The 18,943-nt window shown below is 46.5% G+C and overlaps 1 protein-coding gene across 1 annotated transcript in view; it reads right to left on the bottom strand.

Annotated features, from left to right (window-relative positions):
- The window catches only part of LOC119978252 (AT-rich interactive domain-containing protein 2-like), a 346,118-nt gene that overhangs the window by 14,457 nt on the left and 312,718 nt on the right, over window positions 1-18,943 (bottom strand). The window contains exons 18-19 of the mRNA XM_038819734.1: window positions 18,678-18,766; window positions 9,459-9,582 (exon numbers count right to left, since the gene is read on the bottom strand). Of these exons, the coding sequence (XP_038675662.1) occupies window positions 9,459-9,582; window positions 18,678-18,766 (213 nt within the window). The remainder of the gene's footprint in view (window positions 1-9,458; window positions 9,583-18,677; window positions 18,767-18,943) is intronic.

Genomic DNA, 18,943 nt, shown 5'->3' with positions numbered 1-18,943 from the left:
GATTGCATTGAGGTGGTGGGATAATCAGCTTTCATTTCCAAGCTGGATTTACTTAAAGGTTACTGGCAGGTACCTTTATCCGAAAGGGCAAAGGAGATTTCAGCTTTTGTGACTCCAGATGTTATACACCAATTCAACGTTATGCCATTTGGTATGAAAAACGACCCAGCCACATCTCAATGGTTTTTTTTTTAATAAACAATTTTATTGAGGTAGTTTTTGGCTTTATAAACAGTTACAGACATCATCAGAAAGGAAGAAAAAAAGGCAAAAATGTGCAAACATCCACGTACTTTCAATACTTCTATTGTACCGTATTGCACAAGCCCGCTCCCCTCCCACCAGTACTACCCGCCATATTTTCCCTCCTACTCTATTCTACCCCCCCCCCCCCCCCCCCCCCCCCCGCTGACGCTCACTCTCCCGCAAAGAAGTCAATAAATGGTTGCCACCTCCGGGTGAACCCCTGCACAGATCCCCTCAAGGCGAACTTAATTTTTTCCATCCCCAGGAAACTTGACATGTCCGCAAGCCACCACTCAGTCTTCGGGGGCTTTGAGTCCCTCCACGCCAATAATATTCGTCGCCGGGCTATCAGGGAAGCAAAGGCCAGCACATCGGCCTCTTTCTCCCCCTGGACGCCCGGGTCTTCCGAAACCCCAAAAATTGCCACCCCTGGACTCATCACCAACCTTGTTTTTAGCACCTGGGACATGACCCCCGCAAATCCCTCCCAGTACCCCCTCAGCTCAGGGCATGCCCAAAACATGTGAACATGGTTCGCTGGTTCTCCCGCGCACCTAGCGCATTTGTCCTCTATCCCGAAAAATTTGCTCATCCGAGCCACCGTCATATGGGCCCGGTGAACGACCTTAAATTGGATCAGCCCGAGCCTAGCACATGTCGCGGTCGAGTTTACCCTACTCAGGGCCTCTGCCCACAGCCCATCCTCCATTTCCCCGCCTAGCTCCTCCTCCCATTTAAGTTTCAGTTCCTCTGTCTGGGACCCTTCCTCCCTCATGAGCACCTTATAAATACCCGAGACTCTACCCTCCCCTTCGTCCCTCCCAGAGACTATCCTGTCTAGGATCCCCATTGGCGGGAGGCGCGGGAAAGATGGGACCTGTCTACGAACAAAGTCCCGCAGCTGTAGGTATCTAAAATTATTTCCCCTAACCAACCCAAATTTCTCCTCCAAGCTCCTCAAACTCGCGAAGCTCCCTTCCAGGAACATATCACCCACCCTTCCCGCCCCTGCTCGCCGCCATACTCGGAACCCCCCATCCATACTGCCGGGGGCAAACTGATGGTTGTCGCAGATTGGCACCCAGACAGACGCCCCCATCTCCCCCACATGCCTCCTCCACTGGCCCCATATCCGCAGGGTCGCCACCACTACCGGGCTGGTGGTGTACTTGGCCGGCGGCAGCGGTAGAGGAGCCGTGACCAGGGCTTCCAAACTGGAGCTCCTGCACGGAGCCGCCTCCACCCGCTCCCAAATAGACCCCGTACCCACCATCCACTTCCTTATCATAGCGATGTTGGCCGCCCAGTAATAATTGACCAGACTCGGCAAAGCCAGCCCTCCCTCGCTGCGGTTCCTCTCCAACATCGCCTTCTTCACCCGCGGAGACTTTCCCGCCCAGACAAAGCTCATGATCAGCCCGTTAACTCTTTTGAAGAAGGACTGTGGGATAAAGATAGGGAGGCACTGAAAAATAAACAAAAATCGAGGGAGGATTGTCATCTTTACAGTCTGCACCCTCCCTGCCAGCGACAGCGGGAGTGCATCCCATCTCCGAAACTCTCCCTTCATTTGCTCCACCACCCTGGCCAAATTTAACTTATGCAGCCTGCCCCAGTCTCGTGCCACCTGGATTCCCAAATACCGGAAATTTTCCTCAACTAACCTAAACGGTAGCCCTCTCAATCTGTTCTCCTGGCCCCTTGCCTGTACCACAAACATTTCACTCTTGACCGTATTTAATTTGTATCCTGAGAACTGGCCGAACTCCCTCAGCATTCCCAGTATAGTTCCCATCCCGGCCACTGGGTCTGACACGTACAGGAGCAGGTCGTCTGCATAAAGAGAAACCCTGTGTTCAACCCCGCCCCTCACCATCCCCTTCCAACCCTCTGCGGCTCTCAGCGCAATCGCCAGCGGCTCTATGGCCAGCGCAAACAGCAGCGGGGAGAGCGGGCAGCCCTGCCTGGTCCCTCGGTACAACCTAAAGTACTCCGACACTTCTCTGTTGGTCCTGACGCTGGCCCTCGGGGCCTGATATAATAATTTGATCCAATCCACCAATCCCTCCCCGAACCCAAACCGTCCGAGCACCTCCCATAGATATTCCCACTCCACCCGGTCAAAGACCTTCTCGGCGTCCATAGCCACCACTACCTCCACCTCTCTACCCGCCGGGGGCATCATTATCACATTGAGCAATCTCCTCAAGATTGGCCGCCAGCTGCCTACCTTTCACGAACCCCGTTTGATCCTCCCCAATCACCTCCGGTACACAGTCCTCCATTCTACCCGCCAGTACCTTTGCCAGGAGCTTGGCATCTACATTAATCAGGGAGATTGGCCTGTAGGACCCGCACACCTCCGGGTCTTTACCCCGCTTCAATATCAGAGATATGGTGGCTTGTGACATTGTCGGCGGCAGGGTCCCTCTGTCCCTTGCCTCATTGAAAACCCTCGCCACGACCGGGGCCACCAGCTCCAAGAACTTCCTATAAAACTCTACTGTGTATCCATCCGGCCCCGGGGACTTCCCCGACTGCATGGCCTTTAGGCCCCCCAATACCTCCTCTACTCTAATCGGGGCGCCCAGCTCTTCCACTCGCCCCCCCCCAACTGTTGGAAATGTTAACCCATCCAGAAACCTTTTCATCCCCTCCGGTTCTTCTGGCGGCTCCGAAGTATACAGCTTACGATAGAAGTCCCGGAATACCCTATTCAATTCTGCCGGATCCTCCACTTTGCGCCCCCCCTCGTCCCTCACTCTACCTATTTCCCTGGCCGCCTCCCTCCTCCTAAGTTGCTGCGCTAACAGCCTGCTAGCCTTTTCCCCATACTCGTACACCACTCCCCTCGCCTTCCTAAGCTGTTCCACGGCCCTGCTCGCGGATAGTGCCCCGAGTTCCGCCTGTAGCCTCTGCCTCTCCCTGAGTAAAACCTCCCCCGGGGACTCCGCGTGCTCTTCATCTATCCGACCCATTTCCCTGACCAATCTGTCCATCTCTGCCCGGTCTGCCTTGGCTCTATGGACCCCAATTGAAATCAGCTCCCCCCGCACTACTGCCTTTAGCGCCTCCCACACGGTCGCCGCTGAGACCTCCCCAGTGTCATTCACCTGCAGGTAATTTTTTATACATTTCCGAAGCCTCTCGCAGATCCCCTCCTCCGACAGCAGTCCCACATCTAGCCTCCACTGCGGGCGTTGATAACTCGCTCCCCCGAACTGCAGGTCCACCCAATGCGGGGCATGGTCTGAAATGGTAATTGCTGAGTATTCCGTGTTCTTTACCTCCCCCATACAGTCCCTGCTTAGTACAAAGAAATCTATCCTGGAATATACTTTGTGGACGTGCGAGTAAAACGAGTAGCCCCTTCCTGTTGGCTGTCCCTCTCTCCAGGGGTCCACTGCCCCCATTTGCTCCATAAACCCTTTCAGCTCCCTTGCCATTGCTGAGAGTCTACCCGTCCTGGGACACGACCGATCCAAAGTCGGGTCAAGGACCATGTTAAAGTCCCCTCCCATTATTAGCCTGCGAGAATCCAAGTCCGCCAAGAATCCAAGGGATCTTCCCCAGCACTCTTTTAATGAAGTCCACGTCATCCCAGTTCGGGGCATATATATTCACCAGCACCACTCTTCTCCCCTCCAGCCTGCCCCGTACCATCAGGTATCTGCCCCCCCTGTCTGCGGATATGCCCTCTGCCTCAAAATGCACGCGCTTGTTGATCATGATTGCCACCCCTCTGGACTTCGAGTCCAAGTCCGAGTGGAAGACCTGGCTAATCCAGCCCTTCCTTAGCCTGGTCTGGTCTGACACTTTCAGATGTGTCTCCTGCAACATAATTACGTCCGCCCTCAGGGCCCGCAAGTGCGCGAACACCCGTGCCCTCTTAACCAGCCCATTCAGTCCCTTGACGTTCCAGGTGATCAGCCTGGTCGGGGGGCACATCCCACCCACCCCCCCGGTCAGCCATAGCCTTTTTCGGGCCGGCCCCTGACCCGTGCGTCGCGCCCTTCCTGGCCCGCCCTTTGGCTGCCTCCACCCTCGACCTCCTTTCCAGTGCCTATTTCAAGTCCCTCTCCCGTCAGCAGAACAACCCCCCCCCTCCCCTAACCCCATCCCCCGATACCCCCACCCCTGCCATCTACTGGCTGTAACTTACCCCCCCATCTGACTTCCTTGACTAGCCAATCTGCTAGCCCGGTGACTCAACACTCCGGCGCCTTCCTGTCCCATTCCCCTTGTTTCCCCACCCACTGGGATAAGCCGGCTCCAGTGTCTTCCGCGAGCTGCACAAAAAGCCCAAACAGGAAAAAAAAAGGAAAAACCCCAGAAAAAAGAGAAAAAGCACATAAATGTCCATGAACAAAGGAAAGAGTCTCAAATGTTCCGCTTGGCCCCTTTGGCCCAGCAAACCGTTGAGCAGCAGTCCAGGCACATTTGGCGTTCCTCCCCACAGAAATCCTCGGGCCCTAACTCGCGTCCTTGGGGCCTCCTTTCGGGACCAGCCCCAGGTCCCTCACAAAATACATCGCTTCTTCGGGCTCGGAAAAGTAGTGGTGTTGACCCTGGTGCGTGACCCATAGCCGAGCTGGGAACAGCAGACCAAACTTCACGTGCTTCTTGAACAGCACCTCCTTGACATTCTTAAAGGCTGCTCGCTGCCGAGCCACCTCCTGGCTTAGGTCCTGATAGATGCGGAGAACACTGTTATTCCACGTACTGCTCCTGGCGCTCTTTGCCCACTGCAGCACCCGCTCCTTGTCCACGAACCTGTGGAACCTAATCACCATCGGGCGGGGGGGGTCCGCCCGGCCGCCCCTGCCTTGCCTGCACCCTGTGTGCCCCCTCCAGCTCCAGCGGTCGCGGAAAGGCTTCGGCCCCCATCAGCTGCTTCAGCAGCTCTGCTACAAACGCTGCAGCATCAGCTCCCTCCGCCCCCTCCGGGAGGCCGACCATCCTCAGATTGTTCCTGCGGACTCTATTCTCCAGCTCCTCCACTCTGTCCAGCAGTCGTCTCTGCCGCTCTTTCAGGCCGTCCACTTCTAGCGCTGCAACCGTTTGCGCATCCGCCTGCTCCTCCACCGCCTCTCCCAGCTCCTTAACTTTAACATCCTGGGCGTCCAGCCTCTGGTTCAGCTGATCCACCGCTTTCTGGATTGGGTCCAAGCTGTCCCGCTTCAGCGCTTCAAAACTGGACTTCATTACCTGGAGCATGTTATCCAGCGCCAGCTGGATTGCTGAGTCCGGGGTCCGTGTGTCCGCCATCTTAGGTCCCAGGTAATTTTCTTCCAGTCCTTGTCTCTGTCCCTTTTTCTCCTTCTTCTTCTGCTTTCTGGAATCCTGCTGTTCCATGTGCCGCAGCCCGCTCCTCAGCGCCTCCGCTGCCGCTTTCCTTCGCCCAGCTCCTTCAATTTTACCTCCTGGGCATCTGAAGTGGGTCCAAGCTGTCCCTCCTCAGCAACTCCAAACTTTTTTTTCCCTTTGTCCTGGAGGAAGGAAGGTCCGTGGGTCCGCCATCTTACCCTTCAGGTCAGCTTCCTCCTTGCCTCCGTCTCTCTCTCTCTCTCTCTTTCTTCCTCACCTGCTGGCCTCCCACACTTTCATCTTCTGCAGCCCGCTCTCCTCTTCTGTTCCCGGCAGCCTTTCTGCCGCCTCCGTGGTCCCGCTATCGCGGGGTAACAGCTGTTCAGGCTCGCCGGAGTGAGAGCCCACCGAATGTGCGGCTCACCCGGACATCGCCGCCACCGGAAGTCCCACATTTCAATGGTTAACTAACAAAATCGTTTCAGGATTACCCAATTGTGTGGTATACATCGACGATCTGGTAATTTTCAGCCAGACATGGAAAGAACATTTAAAACATCTGATGGAGTTATTCGATCGACTTCAGGAGGCAGGTTTGATGGTAAACCTAGCCAAATGTGAATTTGGAAAAAGCCCAAGTCACTTTCCTTGGTCATACAATGGGTTGAATGGTCCCACGGGATGTGAAACCAAAAGTTATTGGGGAGTTTCCAATACCCTCGACACAAAGGGTAATAAGGCGATTTATTGGAATAAGTGGATTTGATCGAACATTTGTGCAAAATGTTTGTAGCGTGGTTGCACCGCTGATGGACTTGCTGAAGAAACGTTGAAAATTACAGCGGAGTTTCAACAGGCATTTGACTGCCTGAAAGCTGTGATAACCAATGCTCCTGTGTTGGAGAATTACAAGGGACTCTGATCAGATTGAACTAAAGTATCTGACTTCAAAGAGACATGCCGAGGTGTAGATAAATGGATGGATCATGCAGAGACCTTCTTGTTCAAAGAGACTGTCAATCGAGAAGGATTCCAGTTGGAGGAAGAACAAAAAAAAAATGGGACTATATTATTATACCTGTCTGCGTGTGTTGTTTCTTTTAAAACGAAAAACTATCTTTACTGTGTGCATTTCTTAAAGGATAGTGGAAATTGGAAAATGAAACCATCTTGAAGTTGATGGTTTATTTTTTTTTCTTGGGGGGAGGTGTCATGAGAATGTCACTTTAAGAAAGTTTGTCTGCTCATGTTACTGCAGTGGTGTCAAGAGTGTGGGTGGAGCTGGGCTGTCTGTCGGCTTTTAGTATCACTGAGAAAAGCTTGGGGGTGTGTGTTTTTTTGGTTTCGTTTCAGTGTTGGAGCTGCAGCCAGCCACAGAATGTGCAATGTTGTTCTCTCTGCCATGTAAAGCCGATCTCTTGATCATTTGGTGAATTCAGAGTTATAACTGTTCTCAGTAGTGAATTTAAACCTGTTGTGCTTCTGTTTAAAAAGGTTGTTTTTTTTAACTCTTATGGGTGTTAAAGGAAAGTTTAACCATTACTTAGTGTTGTATTTTTGGGGGGTTGCATTTGAATTTATGGTTGCCAAGATGTTCACTGTATGTTTTAAAAAGGTTAACTTGAGTTCATAGAATAAACATTGTTTTGCTTCAAAAAATTATTTTCGATCTCTGCTGTACCACACCTGCAGAGAGGGCCGTGCGCTCCCCATACCACAATCTGGTAAAAATCGTGGGTTAGGTGATCTCCATGAAACACTTTGGGGTTCTCTAAATACTGCCCCATAACACAGTGTTAATGTAAGCCTACTTGTGACAATAAAGATTATTACTATGGCGCTGACCATTAACACTGGAGTGCAATTTCACTTTTTTCGCAGTCCAGTGCATCGAGTACACAATTTCTTAACTTCTATTTCTGTGTATAACCCTAACCCTTCAAAAATATTCTGTGACTTCTTAATCAATTTAACATGGAGAAAAGCAATAAACATAGGATTTCCAGTAAGTTTACAATAATAAAAGTGCCTGAAGAATAACCAGTTATTAGTGATTCCAGTGTTGGCTCAATATGTAAAAAGAACAAATTGTGTTACTTGTAGAAATCATCTCATCACATCCTGGTAAAGAACTTCACAGCCAATCTATTACTTTTGAAATTCTGCAATTGTTAGATATAGACAAAACCAGTATCCAATTTGTGTATAGCAGGGTGCCACAAGGAGTGAATTTTGGTGGTGTTGTTTGAGGAAGTATCATTGATCAGGACACATGAAAAACTCCCTATTCTTTCAATATCAAGAGATGATGGGCACGATTCTCCGCTCCCCACGCCGGGTGGGAGAATCGCGGGAGGGCCGGGTGACTCATGGCACGCCGCCCTGGCACCCCCTGTGATTCTCCCACTCCCCGCTCGGAGAATCGGCGCTCGCCGTTTTTCACGGCAACCGGCGATTCTCCGGCCCGGATGGGTTGAGCAGCCTGACGCTCCCGACCTGTTCATGCTGGCGGCAACCACACCTGGTCGCTGCCGTCGTGAACATGGTGCCAAAGCTTCGTTTGTGGCTTGTGGGGGTCGGAGAGGGGAGTGAGCACCACGGCTGTGCTCGGGAGGGGACTGGCCTGCGATCGGTGCCCAGTGATCGTCGGGCCGGCGTCTCCAAGGGACGCACTCTTTCCCCTCCGCTGCCCTGCAAGATCAAGCCACGTCTTGCGGGGCAGCGAAGGGGAAGACGGCAACCGCGTATGCGCGGGTTGGAGCCGGCCAACCTGCGCATGCGCGGCTGACGTCACTTAGGCACCGCCGTCGCATCATTCTCGGCGCACCGGGCCTTGACGCAAGCGGCAAGGCCCGGTGGCCGAGATTTACGGAACGCTGCTCCTAGCCCCCTGGGGAGGGGGGGGGGGGGGGGTGAATAGGGTGCGAGGAGTGGCCTCCGAGGCCGTCGTGAAACTCGGCCGAGTTGACGACGGCCTACCCGATGCCGCGCGGGAGCGGAGAATCGTGCCAGATGTATGTCTAAAGCACTCACTTCAGTGGTCAATCAATAATAATATTCACTTATTTTCACAAGTCAGCTTCGATGAAGTTAGTGTGAAAAGCCCCTAGTCGTCACATTCCGGCACCTAGTGGCTTTTCACAGTAACTTCATTGAAGCCTACTTGTGACAATAAGTGATTATTATTATTATCGTGGCTTCACAGCGCCAGGGTCCCAGGTTCGATTCCTTGCTGAGTAACTCCGCTGTGCGAAGTCTGCACATTCTCCCAGTGTCTGCGTGGGTTTCTTCCGGGTGCTCCGGTTTCCTCCCACAGTCCAAAGGCGTGCAGGTTAGGTGGATTGGCCAGGATACAAATTGCCCTTCGTGACCAAAAAGTTTGGGAGGGGTTATTGGGTTACGGGGATAGGGTGGAAGTGAGAGCTTAAGTGGGTCGGTGCAGACTCAATGGTCCAAATGGCCTTCATCTGCACTGTATGTTCAGTTATTATTGATTGACATTTGAGTCTACCACTGAAGTGAGTGCTTTAGACACACATCATCTCTTGATATTCAAAGAATAGGGAGTTTTTCAGGTGTCCTGATCAATGATACTTCCTCAAACACCACCAAAATGCACCCTGTTATATACAAATTGGCGCCTGGTTTTGTCTATCTAACAATTGCAGAATTTCAAAAGTAATTATTTGGCTGTGAACCAACCTGACGTGCTCAGATCCTGGACTGCAGCCTGAACAGGCAATCATCTGAAGCAATCTTTTGAAACAGAGTAGTTTGTTTCCATTTAATCCAAGATTACATTTAGAAGTTAACGACTGGCTCTTACACATATGGTATGTATTCCCTGTTGAACTTGTTAAAACAAAAATCTTTTCCCATCAAGAGATGTTTGTGCAGATATTTACCAAGTAATTCCTAAAAATAAGGTTGCGGGAACCTTTCCTTAGAGCCATTAGAGCAGCGCTGGGGTGATTGACCAAGGCCTTGTGAGATTTGGGTGTTGGAGCTGTACCATCTGATGGAGACTGCCTGAAGAACAAAATATTGAGAGACATTAAACTCAAGATACAGATCAGCTTATCCAATCTATTGTGAGATGTTAATGCAGAGATGTGCGATCCAAAGAAACTCATGGGTAATATATAAATATATTTAGGAATAAGAAATTTAGCCAGGAAAGTGATAACTCACATGTAATAACCCAGACCATTTAAGGATCCTATGATATAGAAACAACGAGTTGTGAAATTCCCACCAAAAATAGACAAGTAGTTTTATTCTGGACATAAAGCAGTCCTGATAATATCGTCATGCAAGACTATTTGACATGGTCCAGGGTGCTAGTATCCAGTTCACAATCCAATGGAGATAAATGCAGCAAATCTAGCTTTGAAGAATGTAACTTTAATATGATCAATTATATACGACTACAAATATACAACACAAATTTATTCAAGTTATTCGAATATCCGATCTCAAGTATTGAACTGTGGGGAAAATATGAAGTTTGCAAGATAATGATGTTTTAGAACAGTCTGTCTCTTTAATTTAGGGCAAAATGGAGGAATGAAGGGTCCAGTCATCTGTACTGAATTTCGCCTGACTTGGGGCGACATGGTGGGGCAGTGGTTAGCACTGCTGCCTATGGCACCCAGGACCCAGGTTCATTCCGGCCCTGGGCCACTGTCTGTGTGGAGTTTGCATATTCTCCCCGTGTCTGCGTGTGTTTCATCCCCACAACCCAAAGATGTGCAGGTTAGGTGGATTGGCCATGCTAAATTACCCCTTAAATGGAAAAAAAAAATTGGGTACTCTAAATTTATATTTAAAAATTTTTTTTTTGCCTGATAACAGAACTGAATAGCTTGGTTATTGAAAGGTCAAACAGGGATCCAGGCTGGCTTACTGGAAAAATGGTGCAAGCTATTCACACCTATAATCAACGACCAGTGTACCACCATCATCAGTGGATAGATTACTGGTCTCTCAAATGCCATGGACATGCTGAGATTGTTAGGTTTTGGAAATGGTTATATTGACTGTTTATTTAATTCCAAGATAGAGTTGGGGGCCCCAGATGATAGGTAATTAGAATTTGTACCGGATAAAAGGCCCATGTGATTCACATTGCCATGGTGACGGGCTTTCAGAAGTCCAGAGGAAGTCATTGTAGGATCAGGTTCTCCTAAAATATCCCTAAACCTCACAGACAAGGTCAGGATCGGAGATAAAGAGAGGCAGCAAGTCTCCATTGCTCACCACTCAATATGCACCTGGGAGCTTGCACTTGGATTGAAGAGAACAAGTTTGTGAGAGTTTAAAAGAAATTTTAAAGATTTGCTTAGCTTTGGCTAGATGGAGGGATCTCCTGTGTAACCCGCTATGAAAGTCAATTTGGAGATTAGAAGCTATCCAACTGGAAAAGGAAAAAGGAGCCAAGGATCACTGTGGACTGGTTCCAGAGAAATGAAGTGTCCACCTCAGGGATTGAGTAAAGTTTAACTGTGGAAGAGGTATTTTGGTAATTTTAAAAATTAAATGAGGAATCATTTATCTGTTTTAAGCGTACAAGTTGCCGACTAAAATAGTATTTATATCAATGCAGCTTTTAGCTTGGGTGTTACAGTTAAAGTATTAAAACTTTAAATCCTGTTGTGTGATTCTTTAAGCCATTCACCAGAATTTAGAATTTTTTCTAAAAGTTATCACTTTCTACGAGGTTCATAACATATGAAATATAGAATGACGTATGGATGCGAGTTTTAGAAAGGACTTCATGAACTTGGCAAAGCATGATGTTGTGGCAAGGTACAAGTAGTTATGCCAGAATAATTTCCATAAGCCACAGAAAACGCAATATCCTTTAAATCCTTTAATAATTTCTATAGTAGGTAAAGTGAAATTTGACTCTGATAATAAAATCAGAAAATGCTGGAAAAATTCAGATCCATGGAATGAGAAGCAGTTAATGTTTTGAGTCTGTATAACTCTTCTTCAGAACTCTGAAATCATATGGTCTTGAAAGGTCAACTCGGTTTCTCTTTCCAAGATGTTGAATTATTCCAGCATACTCTCTTTTTTTTTTCCAGATTTCCAGAACCTGTAGTATTTTGCTTCTATTTATTTGACTGTGACAGTCAATCCTCCTGTACCTGGAGATACTGCATGTGCCATATCTTACGACCAATGAAATGGAACAGGAAGAAACATCCCAAAGTTATTTTAAAAATTCCAAGAAATTGGCAATTTTTACATCATGCCACCACCCATCTCTACAATTTCCAAAGCTCTGTTCCCCATATCCTATCTGTCACCAAGTCTATCTCAACTGGCTAACTTACATCAGCTCAGTGTGCTTCCAAAACCCCATGCTTTACATTTAAAATATTCATCCTCGCATCCTTTACTGGCTTCGCCCATTCATTTGTAACCTCCTCCAGCCCTCCCAATATTTCCCCTCCCAGAATTAGAAAAAAATAAACAAATTTAGTGTACCCAGTTATATTTTTCCCAATTAAGGGACAATTTAGCATGGCCAATCTACCTGACCTGCACATCTTTGGGTTGTGGGGGTGAATCCCATGCAGAAATGGGGAGAATGTGCAAACTGCACACGGACAGTGACTGGGATCGAACAAGGGACCTCGGTGCCATGAGGCAGCAGTGCTAACCACTGCACCGCCGTGCTTCCCTCCTCCCAGAATTCTCAACATGCTGGACTCTGGCCTTTTGACTATGAACTTGTGCATCCATTTCCTAACTGAGACCCCATGATCTAGAATTGTCTCCCCTTAATTCTTCCACCTCTATCTTCCTCCCTTCCTTTAAAGGGATCCTTGAAAACTACTTAATTGCCACCCCAATATCTGCTATGGATCCATGTCCATTTAAAAAAAAAGATATCTCTCTGGAGAACGCTTGGATGCTTATCTACACTATATTAATGGAAACTGAATTTGTTGTAGTCTTGTGTTTACTGGGAAATTGAATACATTTTAGGCTGTTAAAGTGAAGCTCAGAAAACATTGCCTTGATTTTGACATAATAATGATGGCCAAACAGTCGAATTTCACTGTCATTACTTTTCTAAAACTGACAGAAACTTGTGGAATGCACATGTGCACAGTGAAATGCCAAAATCCAGAAGTTGCTGACAGTGACTCCATGTTTCTCTGTAGGGTGTGCTGTCGAAGTCCCCAGACTGTAATCAATTAGAAATCACTGAACTGATGTGAATTTGCACTTTCATGCCATTTGCCCCATTGCAAAAATCCTTTGAAACGGTTACATTTTTGTTGAATGAGATGGAACTGAATTTTAAGCAGTGTACTAAGCTCATTATTACTTGTGAAAAAAATCAGACTCTTAAAAACGAATTTTGTTTTCAACTGCCAAGTTGCTCTTTTATGATAAAATTCCCATATACTTTCAAATTTCTGAAAGAAAAGTTGTTTCATTTTATACCTTTTTCTTTTAAATTTAGAGTACCCAATTCATTTTTTCCAATTAAGAGGCAATTTAGCGTGTTCAATCCACCTACCTTTCACATCTTTGGGCTATGGGGGCGAAATCCACGCAAACACGGGGAGAATGTGCAAACTCCACACAGACAGTGACCCAGAGTCGGGATCGAACCTGGGACCTCAGTGCCGTGAGACTGCAGTGCTACCACTGCGCCACCGTGCTGCCCTTCATTTTATACCTTAATCCCATATGTATGCTCTCATCATTTGGTTAGATAGAAGAGCAAATTAGTAGCAAATCACGGAGAAGCACAAAAACAGTAGGCCAATAATAGATTTTAACTAGCCTGATATTTAGTGTGAAAGGAATGGAGGCAACAGAATTCTTGTGGTGCATTCAGGAGAGCATTTTTGGCCAGTAAGTACCAAGTCCAATAAGAGGGCAGAATTCTAGACTTAGTTTTCGGAAATGAAGCTGGGCAGGTGGAAGGAGGAACAGTGGGAGAGCATCTTGGTAGTAGTGATCATAATTCAATTAGTTTTAAACACATTCTTGGAGAAGGACAAAGATAAAACAGGAGTTAAAGTTGAGCAAAGCCAATTTTACTATGCCATGGAATGATTTAGCAAAAGTGGACTGGAAATAACTACTTGAATGTACATCAGTGTCAGAATAATGGGCGGCATTCAAATGGGAGATTCAATGGGTTCAGAGTAATATGCTCCCACAAAGAAAAAAGGGGAGCAGCCAAATCTTTTTTTAAATTTTAATGTTTTTTCCAATTATGGGGCAATTTAGCAAGGCTATTCCACCCCCCCTGCACATCTTTCGGTTGTATGGGGAGATGGGCAAATCTAGAGCCCCTTGGATGTCAAGGGGCTTAGAAGGTAAAGCAGAAAAGGAAAGCTTATGTCAGACACCAAGAACTCAATACTACAGAAAGCCAAGTATAGAAAGAGGGGTGAAATAAAAAAGCAAATTAGGAAACCAAAGCAAAGAGAGGGCATAGAGGAATATTGACAAACAGAATTAAGGAGAATCCAAAGGTGTTTCAACAATATATTAAGAGTAATAGGATAGCTAAGAAAAAAAAAGACCAAAAAGATAACCTGTGTGTGGAGGTGGATAGGATTCTTAATAAATACTTTGCATCGGTTTTCATAAAAGACAGGAATAACGCGGACCCTGTAGTTGTTTTTTCCTTTTAAAAAATGTTTTTTTTTACCCAATTAAGGGGCAATTTAGCGGGGGCAATCCACCTATCCTGGACATCTTTGGGTTGTGGGGGCGAGACCCACGCGGACATGGGGAGAATGTGCAAACTCCACACGGACAGTGACCCGCGATCGAACCTGGGTCCTCGCAATGCTAACCACTGTGCCACCTTGCCACCCATGGACATTGCAGCTAAGGAGGAGGAAGAGGGTGAAGTAATGGATATGGTAAGCATAGGGTGAGGAATCAGCAAGGGGATGAGCACGCTTGAAAACGGATAATCACCAGGGATGGATGAAATATACACCAGCCGGTTGAAAGAAGCCAGCGAGGAAATTGCAGCGGGTTTGACCATCATTTTCCAAGCCACATTTGTTACAGGTGAGGTAGGGCAGCATGGTGGCACAGTGGTTAGCACTGGAACTACGGCGCTGAGGACCCAGGTTTGAATCCCGGCCCTGGGTCACTGTCCGTATGGAATTTGCACATTCTCCCCATGTATGCACAGATGTGCAGGTTAGGTGAATTGGCCATGCTAAATTGTCCCTTAATTGGAAAAGAATAATAATTTGGCACTCTAAATTTATTTTTAAAAGTTGTAGGTGAGATGCAGAAGATTGGAGGTCTGCTAACATTGTATCCTTGTTTAAAAAGGAAGTGAGGGATAAACTGAATAATTCTAGGTCAGTCAGTCTGACCTCAGTGGTGGAAAAATGATTGGAATCATTTTTTTTAAAAACATGAATTTAGAGTACCCAATTCTTTTTTTTTCCAATTAAGTGGCAATTTAGCATGGCCAATCCACCTACACTGCACATCTTTTGGGTTGTGGGGGCGAAACCCACGCAAACACTGGGAGAATGTGCAAACTCCACATAGACCATGACTCAGGGACCGGATCGAACCTGGGACTTTGGCGCCATGAAGCAGCAGTTCTAACCACTGCACCACCATGCTGCCCTTGGAATCAATTCTGAGGGACATCATAAACCACTTAGGAAGGCATTGATTAATCAAGGTAGGTCAGTGTAGTTTTGTTAAGGGAAGGTCGTATCTGACCAATCTGATCGAATCTTTTGAGGAAGTAACAAGGAGGATTGATGAAGGTATTGCCGTTACTGAGGTCTACATGGATTTTACCAGGGATTGTGACATGATCCCAGATGGCAGACTGGTTAAAACAAAGCCCATGGGATCCAGGGAAATGTAGCAAGCTGGATACAAAATTAGCTCAGCGGCAGGAAACAAAGATTAATTGTTGATGGATGTTTTTGAGACTGGAAGGGTGGTTCCAGTGGGGTTCTGCACGGCTCAGTTCTAGGTCCCTTGTTTTGTGTGGCTTATATTAATATTTTGTACGTGAATGGAGGGGAATGATTAAGAAGTTTGAAGAAGAAACACAAATTGGCCACAAAGTTGATAGCAGAAGGATTGCTGTAGACTGCAGGAAGATATCAATGGACTGATCAGGTGGGCAATAACGTGACAAATGGAATTCAACTCAGGCAAGGGGGAAGTGATGCATCAGCACAGTGGTTAGTCCTGTTGCTTCACAGTGCCAGGAACCCGGGTTCGATTCCCAGCTTGTGTCACTGTGCGGAGTCTGCACGCTCTCACCGAGTCTACGTGCGTTTCCTTCGGTTGCTCCAGTTTCCTCCCACAAATCCCGAAATAATAATAATAATCGCTTATTGTCACAAGTAGGCTTTAATGTGAAAAGCTCCTAGACATGTTTGTTAGGTGAAATGGACATTCTGAATTCTTCTTCGATGTACCCGAACAGGCGCTGTAGTGTGGAGACTCGGGGATTTACACAGGAACCTCATTGCAGTGTAATGTAAGCCTACTTGTGACACTAATAAAGATTATTTGGAGAAGTCAAACAAGGCAAAGGATTATACATTAAATTGGAGGATCCCGAGAGGTGTAGAGGAAGTGAGGAACATTGAAGTGAATGTCCAAGGTCCCTGTGTTGGTTAAGGCAGCATATGGAATCCTTTCATTTATTAGCCGAAGCATAGAATACAAGAGCAGAGGTGTTAGTCAGGCCAAAACTGGAGGATCATATGCAGTTGTGGTCACTTTACTACCGAAAAGGCGTAATTGCATTAGACAGGGTATAGACGAGCTTTACCAGGATGTCAGGACAGGGAAATTGCAGCTATGAAGAAACATTGGGCAGGCTGGGGTTGTTCTCTTTGGAACAGAGGAGACTGAGGGGAGATTTGATTGAAATATACAAAATTATGAGGGGGCTGGCCGGAGCAGATGGGAAGGGCCTATTTACTTTAATGGAGAGGTCAATGACAAGGGGCTATGGATTTAAAGTGAGAAGGAGAAAGATTAGAGGGGAGATCAGGAATAATGTTTTCACCCAGAGGGTTGAGGGGGTCTGGTATTGACTAGCTGAGAGGGTAGTCAAGGCAGAAACCCTCAACTCATTGAAAAGGGGTCTGGATGTGCACCTCAAGTGTCATAACTTGCAGGGCAATGAACCAAATGTCTGAAAGCAGCATTAGGCCAGGTGAACTGTTTTTCATCAGCACAGACATGATGGGCCAAGTGACCACTTCTTGTTACATAAACCTTCTATGATTTAATTCTGCAAAATGTGAGGCAAAGGATGATCATCAGTACATCTTACTTCCTGGTTTACTGTCTACGAGTAATTCTGCAATGTGATTGTCTGCTTCATTGACATGACATTATACATTGCTGTTGCTGAACATCTGAAGATCCCTTGACTTGGTGCCAGATTCAAGCCACTGACAAGATGGTGAAATCCATGCCAGAGATTGTAAGATCTTTATGGGCTGCTTTCTTCAATGCCAGTGGCAAGTGCAATTACTGACTATGAAATTCAGACCAATACCTTTCTACTCTGCCCCATCTATCCAACCCATTTCAGTTCTCATTCAATTTCTTACACTATCTTACAGGGACTGTTAATGTAGGCCAGTTGTATATTGTTGTGGGAAAATACTGGAGAACGAAGAGTTGGATTGAGGTTACTCAAGCCAAGAGTAAAGAGTCTGTACAGCTAATTTTCATCCCATCAGCGGCAACTGGATTTGAACTCGGGTCCCAGAAATATTACAATGCCTAATCCATTGAACCACCCAGTCTTTGAAAACCTGCATACACTTTATGCACTTTGCTTGCACCACATTGTATTTGACCCCACAAATGACATTTTGACTGATTAAAGATATTGAGCTCCAGGTCATATATTAATTTCAAAGTGAAGTTGGCAGTCCTAACTGATCACCTAACACAGAAGGATGAAATGATAGACAAGACCTGGTAGTGCCATTGCCTGCCTTTCAAGTTCTTTAATTAAAACCACCAGCCATAAATTTGCATCAGGAATATGTATGATCGTGCTCCAATTTAAGTAAAGATTTTTGTTGCATCTTGCCCACAGATTACTTTGTTAAGAAATGGATTGGAAAGAAACAATGTGCAATAGCTGTGTTCTCATGCCTCTGAGATATTTCCTGCATGCAAGATTAAAAAGTGACTCATGGTCACATGTGTAATCATTTTTAATTCTATTGGCTGGAATTTAGTTACAGAAAACCAGTTACTTCGAATCACCGCCTATTACCAAGAAATCCAAAAATTGTGCTGGAATACTACAGAAGGATACAACACCTAAAGCAGTTATGTGACCAGTGCCAGCTCTTTGATAGAGCGACGCAATTCATTCCATTGTATTGTTCTTTCCCCATAGCTCAGCATTTTTTTCCTTTTCAAGTATTTATCCAATTCCCTTTTACAAAGTTATTTATTTTGCTTGTATCACCCTTTCAGGCTGTGCATTCCAGTTCAGAATAATTCACGGCACAAATTTCCTTCACTCAAGTCACCTTTTGTTTTAATTTTAGAGTACCCAATTATTTTTCTCTCAATTAAGGGGCAATTTAGCGTGGCCAATCCACCTAACCTGCACATTGTTTGGTTGTGGGGGTGAAACCCACGCAGACATGGGGAGAATGTGCTAACTCCACACGGACAGTGACCCAGGGCCGAATTCGAATAGAGTCCTCAGCGCCACAATCCCAGTGCTAACCACTGCGCCACATGCCACCCTCCACTCAAGTCACTTCTGACTCTTTTGTCAATTACCGTAAATCTGTGCCCTCTGATTAAGTATTCTTCTGTCACTGGAATAGTTCCTCCTTAATGACGCTATCCAAATCCTTTAAGATTTTGAACACCTCTATCAATGTCTTCATAACCCTTATTGATCTCTCAGGTTCACAATTTGTCTAGTCTCACCATATAACTGAAGCCACCAATCAGTGATTAACTAACAAAAACTTAAGATCATGAACGTAGCTCTCGAGATACTGCAAGTATGAACCTGCATCTTAACAGCACCTTCATATATTGATAAGACTTTTATTAGCACAACAGGTTATTTTCTCGAGTTGGGTTCTTACCTTACTGCAGTTTGGGAGGTGCTCGTTTGTGCTTTCTGCTCCAACCTCTTCAGTCCGATAAGCAGCGTCTCCCTTGAGCAGTGCTTGTCCTGTCAAAATGCAATAAACAGCAAAACACTAACAGGTGCACTGACTTCAAAATAGAGTTATCCAAGCTAATTTGTACAATTTCTATAAGTTGCGCATACATTCTGATCAATTCTATTGCAGTGCTCCACTATGATGACACATAGAACACATCCAAAGTTCCCTAGATTCAGGAATGG

This window comes from Scyliorhinus canicula, chromosome 15 (assembly GCF_902713615.1).
Source record: "Scyliorhinus canicula chromosome 15, sScyCan1.1, whole genome shotgun sequence".
Lineage (NCBI taxonomy): Eukaryota > Metazoa > Chordata > Chondrichthyes > Carcharhiniformes > Scyliorhinidae > Scyliorhinus > Scyliorhinus canicula.
The sequence above is the reverse complement of the archived record's forward strand: the minus strand, read 5'-3'. Positions and strand labels throughout refer to the sequence as shown.